This window comes from Anolis sagrei, chromosome Y (genome assembly GCF_037176765.1).
Source record: "Anolis sagrei isolate rAnoSag1 chromosome Y, rAnoSag1.mat, whole genome shotgun sequence".
Lineage (NCBI taxonomy): Eukaryota > Metazoa > Chordata > Lepidosauria > Squamata > Dactyloidae > Anolis > Anolis sagrei.
This window is the reverse complement of record NC_090035.1, coordinates 46,105,558-46,116,737: the sequence shown is the minus strand read 5'-3', so window position 1 is coordinate 46,116,737 and position 11,180 is coordinate 46,105,558. Positions and strand designations below refer to the sequence as shown.

The 11,180-nt window shown below is 52.2% G+C and overlaps 1 protein-coding gene across 1 annotated transcript; it reads right to left on the bottom strand.

The window, feature by feature from the left end:
* Positions 1–4,987: 4,987 nt before the first annotated feature.
* Positions 4,988–10,613, bottom strand: LOC137095174 (uncharacterized). The gene is made up of 2 exons (XM_067461533.1): positions 8,916–10,613; positions 4,988–6,520 (listed from the first exon to the last, which is right to left on the bottom strand). The coding sequence occupies exons 1-2, from the start codon at positions 9,400–9,402 to the stop codon at positions 6,048–6,050; spliced, it is 960 nt and encodes a 319-aa protein (XP_067317634.1). The 5' UTR covers positions 9,403–10,613; the 3' UTR covers positions 4,988–6,047.
* Between the last annotated feature and the right edge of the window lie 567 nt (positions 10,614–11,180).

Below are 11,180 nucleotides of genomic sequence, written 5' to 3'. Positions count from 1 at the left end.
GCTCAATCATTGGATGAGGGTCACAGTGGTCTTAGAAAGTGAGTTCAGGTACTACAAGTCCCATCATCCATATGCTGTTCTCCCGCAAACCTCACCAGAATGTTGAGTGGGTCATGGGGGCTCTGTGTGCCAAGTTTGGTCTTCATCGGACATTAGATGAGGGTTGCAGCCATCTTGGGGGTCCCATTATCTGTGGTCCACCCGCCTCCAAACTTCTCCAGGATGGAGAGTGGGTCATGGGGGTTTTGTGTGCCAAGTTTGGCCTTGATCGGTCATTAGATGAGTGTTGCAGAGGTCTTGGGAAGTGAGTGGAGGTACTTGAAATCCGATCATCCATTGTCTGACCTCCAAACTGCACCAGTCTGTAGAGTGGGTCAGAACCCCGAAACCTCACCAGAATGTTGAGTTGGCCATGGGGGCTCTCTGCTCCAAGTTTGGTCTATATTGGTTTTTGAATGAGTGTCGCTATGGTTTCAGGAAGTGAGAGAACGAACTGCAAGTCCCATCATCCATCGTCCATCCTTCAAACAGCACCGGGATGGAGGGTGGGTCATGGGGGCTGTGCCAAGTTTGGTCTTGATCGGTCATTAGATGAGGGTTGCAGCAATCTTGGGAAGGGAGTGGAGGTACTTGAAGTCCGATCATCCATTGTCTGTCCTCCATACTGCACCAGGGTGTAGAGTGGGTCATTGGGGCTCCGTGTGCCAAGTTTGGTCTAGATTAGTCATATGAGAGGGTCTCAGTGGTCTCAGAAAGTGAGGTTACTGCAAGTCCCATCATCCATGTCCAATTTTTTCCAAATGACACCAGGACGTAAAGTGGGTCATGAGAGTTCTGTGTGCCAAGTTTGGTCTTGATCAGTCATTGCATGAGGTTTGCAGAGGTCTCAGAATGTGAGTGAAGGTACTGAAAGTTACATCATCCATCATCCGTCCTCCTCCAAAACTGCAGCAGGACGTAGAGTGGGTCATGGGGGCTCTGTGTGCCAAGTTTGGTCTTGATCGGACATTAGATGAGGATTGAAGCAGTCTTGGGAAGTGGAGGTACTTGAAGTCCCATCATCCATGGTCTGTCCTCCTCAAAAGTGCACCAGGATGTAGAGTGGGCTAATAAATCTAATAAATCACAATGGAAAACTCCAGTGTGCTTATTTAGGAGTGCATCTTGTAAAAAGACTTTGGGAAGACTGAGTGCCAAGTTTGGTCTTGATCACTCATTGGCGAGGGTCTCAGTGGTCTCAGGAAGTGAGTGAAGTGACTGCAAGTCCCATCATCCATTGACAAATTCTTCCAAACCGCATCAGGTTGTATAATGGGTCATGCGGACTCTCTGTGTAAATTGTGTTCCTGATCCATCATTGTTGGAAGTTGTAATGGTCTTAGGAAGTGGGTGCAGGTATTGCAAGTCCCATTGTTCATGGTGCATCCTCCTCCAAAACTGCAGCAAGATGTAGAGTCGGTCATGGGGGCTCTGTGTGCCAAATTTGGTCTTTGTTGGTAATTGAATGAGGGTTGCAGTGTTCTCAGGAATTGAGTGAAGGTACTGCAAGTCCCATAATCCATGGTCCATCCCCAGCCAAACCACACCAGGACATAAGGTGGGTCATGAGATGTCTATGTGCCAAGTTTGGTCCTGATCAGTCACTGGATGAGATTAACAGCGGTCATTGGATGAGATTAACAGCGGTCTCAGAATGTGAGTGATGGTACTGCAAGTCCCAACATCCATGGTTCACCCTCCTCCAAACTGCAGTAGGATGTCGAGTGGGTCATGGGGGCTCTATGTGCCAAGTTTGGTCTGTATTGGTAATCTTCTGACAGAGCCCCTGGCCTTTTCCTTTTCCTCTCTTTGTCATCTCGGAATTTTGGAATTGAGGCTGGCCAATCAGAGACCATATGCAAATTTCCTTCTCTCATGTCTCTGTTTCTGTCATGAATACTTTTCTCCACCAGGGGCTCCTGTAAAGCTGGCTAATCAGAGACCATATGGAAATAGCACCACACCGGCAGCCAATCAAAATCTTGGAACTTTCAGGCTGGCCAATCAGAATGCTGGCACATACACCGCCACACTGCCACACTTTTGTCCTCCGCATACAAACTTTGACTTTTATTATATAATAGCTTGGGGATCCAGCGCTGCCCGGGTTATTTGAGAAAGGAATTGTGTATCAAGGTTGGTCTTTATCAGTTATTTATATGGCTCGCAGTTATCTCAGGAAGTTAGTGAAGGTACTGCAAGTCCAATCATCTGTGGTCCATCCTCCTCCAAATTGCACCAGAATGGAGAGTGGGTCGTGGGGGCTCTGTGTGCCAAGTTTTATTCTTGATCAATCATTGGATGAGGGTCACAGTGGTCTCAGAAAGTGAGTTTAGGTACTGCAAGTCCCATAATCCATAGTCTGTTCTCCCCCAACCCTCACCAGAATGTTGAGTTGGCCGGGGGGGGGGGGGGGGCTCTCTGTGTCAAGTTTGGTCTTTCTTGGTATTTGAATAAGTGTCGCTGTGGTTTCAGGAAGTGAATGAAGGTACAGGAAGGTCCATCATCCATCGTCCGTCCTCTTCCAAACAGCATCGGTATGTAGAGTGGGTCATGCGGGCTCTGTGTGCAAAGTTTGGTCTTGATTGGACATTAGATGAGGATTGGGGCCGTCTTTGGAAGAGAGTGGAGGTACTTAAAATCCCATCATCCATTGTCTGTCCTCCTCAAAAGTGCACCAGGATGTAGAGTGGGTCATGGGGACTCTGTGCGCCAAGTTTGGTCTTAATCAGTCATTGGCGAGGGTCTCAGTGGTCTCAGGAAGTGAGTGAAGTGACTGCAAGTGCCATCATCAATTGCCAAATTCTTCCAAACTGCACCAGGATGTAGAGTGTGTCATGGGGGCTCTCTGTGTAAATTGTGGTCTTTATCCATCATTGTTGGCAGTTGTAATGATTTTAGGAAGGGAGTGCAGGTATTTCAAGTCCCACTGTCCATGGTGCATCCTCCTACAAACTTCACCAGGATGTAATTGAATGAGGGTTGCAGTGGTCTCAAGAATTGAGCAAAGGTACTGCAAGTCCCATAATCCATGGTCCATCCCCGGCCAAACCACACCAGGATGTAGAATGGGGCATTAGAGGTCTATGTGCCAAGTTTAGTCCTGATCGGTCTCAGAATGTGAGTGAAGTCCCATCATCCATGGTTCATCCAAAGTGCAGTCAGAGGTAGAGTGGGTCTTGCAGGCTCTGTGTGCAAAGTGTGGTCTGTATTGATAATTTTCTGACAGAGCCCCTGGCCTTTTCCTTTCCTCTCTTTGTCATCTCGGAATCTTGGAATTGAGGCTGGCCAATCAGAGACCATATGCAAATTTCCTTCTCTCATGTCTCCGTTTCTGTCATGAACCCTTTTCTCCACCCGGGGCTTTTGTTGAAGCCGGCCAATCCGAGACTATATACAAATAGCACCACAGCAGCAGCCAATCAGAATCTTGGAACTTTCAGGCTGGCCAATCAGAGAACATATGCAAATAGCACCACAGTGGCAGCCAATCAGAATTCTGGCACATATACGGCCACACCGCCACACTTTTGTTCTCCGCATACAAACTTTGACTTTTATTATATATTAGCTTGAGGACCTGGCGCTGCCCGGGTTATTAGAGAAAGTGGGTAATGGTGGTTCTGTATGCCAAGTTTGGTCTTTATTGGTCATTGGATAATGGCTGCATTGTTTTCAGGAAGTGAGTGAAGGTACTGCAATTCCCATAATCCAAAGTCCACACTCCTCCAAACTGAAACAGGTCCACCCATGGTTCACCCATGGTCCACCCTCCTCCAAACAACAGCAGGATGTAGATAGGGTCATGAGGGCTCTGTGTGCCAAGTTTGGTATTGATCAGTCATTGGTTCAGGGTTGCAGTGGTTTCAGTAAGTGCGTGAAGGTACTGCAAGTCCCATCATCTATGGTCAACCCTCCTCCAAGCTGCAACAGGATGTACAGTGAGTCATGGGGCTCTGTGTGCCAAGTTTGGTCTTGATTGGTCATTAGATGAGGGTTGCAGCAATCTTGGGAGGGGAGTGGAGGTACTTGAAGTCCCATCATCCATTGTCTGTCCTCCTCCAATCTGAACCAGAATGTAGAGTGGGTCATTGGGGCTCCGTGTGCCAAGTTTGGTCTTGATCAGTCATTGGTGAGGGTCTCAGTGGTCTCAGAAAGTGACTGAAGTTACTGCAAGTCCCATCATCCATCTCCAAATTTTTCCAAACCACACCAGGACATTAAGTGGGTCATGAGAGGTCTATGTGCCAAGTTTGGTCTTCATCAGTCATTGGATGAGGTTAACAGCAGTCTCAGAATGTGAGTGAAGGTACTGAAAGTCCCATCATCCATGGTCAACGCTCCTCCAAAACTGCAGCAATATGTAGAGTGGGTCATGGGGGCTCTGTGTGCCAAGTTTGGTCTTGATTGGTCATTAGATGTGGATTGCAGCAGTCTTGGGGTGTTGAGGTATTTGAAGTCCCATCACCCATGGTCTGTCCTCCTCGAAAGTGCACCAGGGTGTAGAGTGGGTTATGGGGGCTCTGTGTGCCAATTTGGCCTTGATTGGTCATTGGATGAGGGTCGCAGTGTTTTCAGTAAGTGAGTAAAGATACCGCAAGTCCCATCATCCAAAGTCCATCCCCCTTAGAACTGCATCAGGATGTAGGGTGGGCCATGAGTACTCTGTGTGCCAAGTTTGGGCCTGGTCTGTGATTTGTAGGGGCTACAATGTTCTATGGGATGTGAATTGGGTGAAGGTACTGCAAATTCCATCATCAGTGGCCCATCCTGCCCTGAACCGCACTTGAAGTCCCATCATCCATTGTCCCTCCTTCTCTAAGCAGCATCGAGATGTAGAGTGGGTCAAGGGGGCTCTGTGTGCCAAGTTTGGTCTTGATCGGTAATTGTGTGTTAATGGGCGACACTCCTCCCTCCCACAGAACCAGAGATGACACAGACACATAGATGGAGTAAAAATGGCCACAACTTAATTTATTAATTACAGGAACACAGGGTTGGCTGCTAGGCATGGGTTCAGATCAATCAGCCCGCTGCTGACCGATACCTGATGAGTCCAACAGGGGGCCCACCGGCACAATACTGGGCCACATGACACGGCACCCCTGGAAACTGCCGGATGCTCCCTCCCCGCCAATAGGGGAGGGGCAGAACCAGATCCAGGGCCCATGCCACAAAAAGGGGGGGGGGCACCACGCCCCTTGTTGCCAACCCTGGTTGCCTGCAACCAATAAAACGCCTGCTTCCTGGACACCCGAACACGAAGAGCCAAGGTATCTAGCCAATGCTATTGGGGCCCAAAGTTCTGAGTTATGAGCCTGCCGGATGTTCAAATCTTGGCTCGTACCCTGGGTGCCTTCCTGTTGAGCTTCGCCTTAGCGGTCCATCGCCTGGTTGGTGCTCTGCTCTCCTCGGGTTCTTCCTCCACTGCCTCTCTTCCTCTTGCCTGCACCAGCAGTCCTGTGGGAATAGGAAACAGAGCAGCCGGCAGTCCCGGGTCCCTCGAGGAGGAGGCCCGGTCTGATGTATGAAGTATATGCTAAAGATCTCCAGCGCCCCATGGCCTTGATGTTGTCCACAGGGATGCCATGCCTGGCAGCTGCAGTAGCTGCTCCTATCCTGAAGGAATGTTCCCCAAACTCACCATGTGGAAGGCCCAGCTTCTTGAGTGCCCCCCAGAAAATAGCCATGAACTGATACCTAGTGAGGGGTCTCCCGTCTTGGTGTATAAACAGTAGGCCCGGGGTGCTGCCCCATACGCCCAGGAACTTAGTGAGGGTCCGAATTGGGCATAGTTGCCCTACCTTAGAGCCCTTGATGGAGAGGGAGACCCCTTCCCCCCCTGGTCTGTCTTGGACCTCTGAATTCTGATAGTCATGGATGTGCCCTGGATCGCAATGCCCCCTAGTTGCAGAGCCCTACCTGATGAGTCAGTCTTGGCATTGGCTACAACCTCCCCCAGACGAGGGGCCCCAAAGAAAGAAGTGGTGAAGGCTCCCCGAAACAACTTAACTTCTTAATGCGAATTGCAAATCCTCCTGAGGGTCCTGGTGAGGCAGCAGAGGATCTTGTATGAAAGTGGGCGTCTCGCGTCCTCCCGCTTTGGTTCCTGCCTGCTCCAGCCCTTTAATATCTTCCTCACCCTGTATGCCTGACAGGGGTCGCAGAACCCTGCAGCTTTGCTGAAGAATGCGATGCCAGCAAGCTGGATCCATGGCCTGGGTCGACACTCGTGCCCTCCTTTGTTGAACCATGAAGTGGATTACCTCTTCCTCTGAGACCGGCCACCCGCTGCCATAGCCTGCGTCCTCCCGGAATTTGGTAAACTTAGCCATGGCTTCCCGATAGGCTTTCTGGGTAGAGGGAGCCACTGATTGCATCAGTCCTGACCAGGCCTCCCATCTCCAAGGGCCCATAGCTCTTCTGGGAAGGTGGAGGGCAGACGATCTGCGTTGGGTGCCAGGGAGTGAAACCTTTCTTCCTGAAAATGTGACAACGCATCCGCTACTTCGTTGTTCAAGCCTGGAATATGTTGTGCTGAAAAAGTGATATTAGCTTCCAGACATATTAACACAAAGTGCCGAACCAGACGCATGACCCTGGCTGACTTAGAGGTCTGCCTGTTGATGATCCTCACCACTGCCTGGTTGTCACACCAGAAACGAACCCTCTTGTTCTTGAACAGGTCTGTCCAAATGCACACCGCCACCAAAATTGGGAAGAATTCCAGGAAAGTGAGGTCTCTAAGCAGGTTACCTGTTCTCCAACTATCGGGCCATCTAGCGGCGCACCAGCGTCCTTGCAGAAAAACCCCAAAGCCAATGCTCCCCGCTGCATCTGAGTGCACCTGCAGCTCGCTCCCGGCTTCCTGCTTACCCTGCCACATGGAAACCCCATTGAACCTGTTTAAAAACCTCAGCCATACCTCGAGATCCTCCCGCATTCCTTGCGACACTCTGATCCGGTGGTGGGGAACATGCACTCCAGCTGTGGCCCAAGCAAGCTGGGCACAGAAGGGTCTGCCGGGGGACACCACCTTACAGGCAAAGTTGAGGTGGCCCAGAAGCACCTGCAGTTCCTTTAAGGTTACCTTCCGCTTGGCTGCACCTTCTCCAACATGCCTCCGCAGCGAAGTGAGCTTGTCTGCTGGCAAGCAAGACAGACCTCACACAGAGTCCAGCTGAATTTTCAGGAAGACAATGGAGGTGGAGGGGCCCTCTGTTTTTTCCTGTGCTAAAGAGATGCCAAAAACCCTGGACATGGCTATGAAGGTTCTTAACAATTGAGCGCATTCCGTGCTGTCTGGCCCACCCCTGAAAAGGAAGTCATCGAGGTAGTGGGTGATGAAACTGGATTGGGACAGGGACTTGGCCACCCATTCAAGGAAAGTGCTGAAGGTCTCAAAGGCAGCACAGCTTACAGAACATCCCATGGGCAAGGCCTTGTCAAAATACCACTGGCCATTGCATGTAAAGCCCAGAAGGTTGAAATCTGCTGGGTGTACCGGGAGAAGCCTGAAGGCTGACTGTATATTGCACTTGGCCATAAGGGCCCCTCGGCCTTTTGCTTGCACCAGTCTGACTGCCTGATCAAAGGAGGCGTATTTTACAGAGCAGAGTTCAGGAGGAATGGCATCGTTCACCGACTCCCCTTTGGGATACGAAAGGTGGTGAATAAGGCGATACTCTCCTGGGGTTTTCTTGGGCACCACTCCTAGGGGGGAGACCCTGAAGTTGTCCAGGGGTGGGGCCCTGAAGGGGCCCGCAATTCTCCCAGCTGCCAGCTCTTTTGCAATTTTTGAGCTGAGCACCTCAGGGAACAGGGCTGCTGATTTTAGATTGCCTGATGTGAATACTTTGCGGGGGCCGACTGCTGGGATACGGAATCCAGCTGCAAAACCCTCCCAAAGGAAGGTGGCTGCTGACCTGAGGGGGTATGCTTTGAGCCATGGGACCATGGGAGGGAGTTTTACGGGGGAAGGAGCAAGTGCAAGAAGGTCATAGGAAGACTCACTTACTTTGCCCACCGATGGCTCCGCTGGTTTGTCCGACTTCCTTTCCGATACCGGACTGGGGGTCAGCCCAGTCTGCCCGAAAGGGCTGTGAAACTCCTTGTTTGCTGCACGTCACCTTCGTGTGACTCCCCGCGCAATACTCACATATGTGGTCAAAGCGGCAACGGGCCCTTTGACACTTGCCCATGTTGAACTCCCAACAGACCACCCGCCTGGTGTCTCTCTTGCCCCAACTTCGCTCATACCTCCCTGTCTCAGGCTTGCCCCTGATGCTGGGCCCAACCTCGGTGAGCCAGATGTCATGGTTGACGTGGTCCCACCTGGCTCGAGCACTTTGGGATGCCCTTTTGCGAAATGCGGTGTCGTATGCTATGGCCGCTGCCTCCTCCGCAAGCTGTCTGGCCCTCATGACATGAGCCTGGTGATTGACCAAGTGCCAACCACACTCAGGGAAAGCTGCTGCCACTACCCCCAAGTAAACAGTGTAACCGGACATCCAGTTGACAAAGGATTGCTCCACGGGCCTAGCACTGTCCCTTTTCTTGTGCCTTCTCTTTGTAGGGGGGGGGGTTCCCGGCCCTCCTTTCCTTGAGGTTTTAGGAGGGAGTAAATGTCCACATAATATCCTCTAAGGATCTTACTCCTGACGTCAGGGGAGAGGTGCGTCCCAGGGGGTCCTCATTGTCTAAAAAGGGGGGTGGAAGTAACTGAGAGGGAGACTTACCTCCTCCTCTCGTCCCGCTGGAGGTGTCGGTACTGCCTGAGTCAGCTCTGCTCCTGATGGCCCACTCAGGTAGCCCAGGCACTAGGGCTGCCATCCTCCAGTAATTATCTCTGTCTACTGGATCAAGAGCATACTCACTCTCTGAGGAGTCACTCTCTGATGTGTAGTTGTGGTAGCACCTGGAAGACCGATGCTTCTTCCTACGAGTGCTGCTGGTATGGTGATCACGCTGAACCTCCGCTTCTTCCTCACTGGATGCGGATTCGCTGCGCTCCGTCTCGCTGGATGTGGGTTCAGGTGTTTCCCTGGGCCGCCTGCATTTCTTGCCAGGGTGTTTCTTCTCCTTGGGTGAGGAGGTTCCTGGTCCCTCCTCAGAGAAAACCTTGGACTCCAACTTACCCATCCTGTCTATTAGTTTTTCAATATTATTGGAAATCCCCTCCAGAATGTTGTCACCCTGCTTGGTAAAGCGCCCGCTGGGGGCCCTGGATGGCGCTGGTTTTGCCGCTGGCTGCCGGGATCTCCCCTGCTCTGCATCTCCTCTCCCTTTTGCAGGCCGAGCTGGTGTCTCTGAAACTGCCTCTGGTGAGGCTGCCTTCTTGTGTGCCCTTGTGCGTGGGGCCATTGTGATGGAGTGCTACAAAGACACAACTATAGAGCACAGGATGGTAAATTATGAGGGTTTTGGTCCAGGAAAGAAGGGACCTGAAGCCTGAAAGCCAGTGCTGGGGGTGAGCAGTTGGGTGCCTTGCCAAGGGACAGAAAAGGTGCGGGTTGGAAAAGGGGGGGGGGGGAAGGCAGGCAGGGGTTGGGAATAGTTCCTATTGGAACTGACTCCCACAACCCAACGAAATTCACTGGTGGTCTCCCACCCAAGTACTAACCATGGCAAACCCTGCTTAGCTTCTATGATTGAACGTGCTTGGGTGCCTTTAAGGGAAGATGGCCTGAAGCCCCCCCCCCCCCCACCAGAGCGGAAGGAGAGAGAAGGAAGCACTGGCCCAACGGAGGCTGAAGCATGGAGCAAACAAAACAAAACAGAACAAAACAAACAGCAGCATGGGGTGCAAAGCCCCCAGAGGAGAGGGGGGAAACCCAGTGTGGGAAGAGTCCCTCAGCCAGGTCTCCCCACCCGCTGGAGGGAGGGGCTAGCCAGAGGGGAGAGCACAGCCACGTGGAGGAGGAAAAAGCCCTCTAGTGAGGCCCCAATCTACCGGGGATGGAGGGCCTGAAGCAGGGTGGGAGGCTGCTGTGGCTCCCCCTCACTCGACCCCCCCTGCCAGGAAGAACAACCGGGGAAATGGAGACCATAGAAGGAGGGCCGGCGAAAGGACCCAAGAGGGAGCATCCGAGGGCCCTGGGAAGGTAACGCTGGCGAGGGGATGGGGGAGGGAGGAGCCGTGGGCGCACAAAGAGGCCACAAGCCCCCGTGAACTTTCAGGGCTCTATTATTATTATTATTATTATTATTATTAATGTTATTATTATTTTGCCGTCGGGAGACGCTGCTGCGGGGGGGGGGGGGGCAGGCAGCCGAGAGGCAACTCCAGCAGCAGCAAGGCGAGGAGTAGAGTAGCAGGCCTCAGCTGGCTAGGAGAAGGGGAGGGGGTGGTGCAGAGCCAAGGCAGCGAAGAACAACCCCCCCTCCCCCCAAGAAGGAGAAGGAAGCAGGGCCACAGGCCCGCATGCCCAACCATTATTGTTGTTGCTGCCGCCGCTGCTGCCACCACCGTTCACCTTCTCCTCTTTTCTACAGGAATTTGAAGCAACTCGAGGCAGGCCTGGTGCCTGCTGGGCCCAGCGCAGCCTATTTAAGGCTGTTGGTCACAGGGTGCAACCAGCCCCTGGCCAATGCCAGGAGCTGGGTGGAGCTGGCCTCTGACTGGCCAGCTGATCCAGTGGCAGGAAACTTCCAGCAACGCAGAGGCTTTTGGGAAAGAGAAGTCCCTGCTAACAACATGGCCAGAGGGAGGGGACCCCCCACCGCAACAGGCCTTGCCCGGTAAGTCGGGCAATGAATTTGGATGAGGGTTGCAGTGGTCTCAAGAATTGAGCAAAGGTACTGCAAGTCCCATAATCCGTGGTCCATCCCCGGCCAAACCACACCAGGACACAAGGTGGGTCATGAGAGGTCTATGTGGAAAGTTTGGTCCTGATCAGTCATTGGATGAGGTTAACAGTGGTCTCAGAATGTGAGTTATGGTACTGCAAGTCCCAACATCCATGGTCCATCCTCCTCCAAACTGCAGTAGGATGTCGAGTGGGTCATGGGGGCTCTGTGTGCCCAGTTTGGTCTGTATTGGTAATTTTCTGACGCAGCCCCCTCTGGCCTTTTCCTTTCCTCTCTTTGTCATCTCGGAATTGAGGCTGGCCAGTCAGAGACCATATGCAAATTTCCTTCTC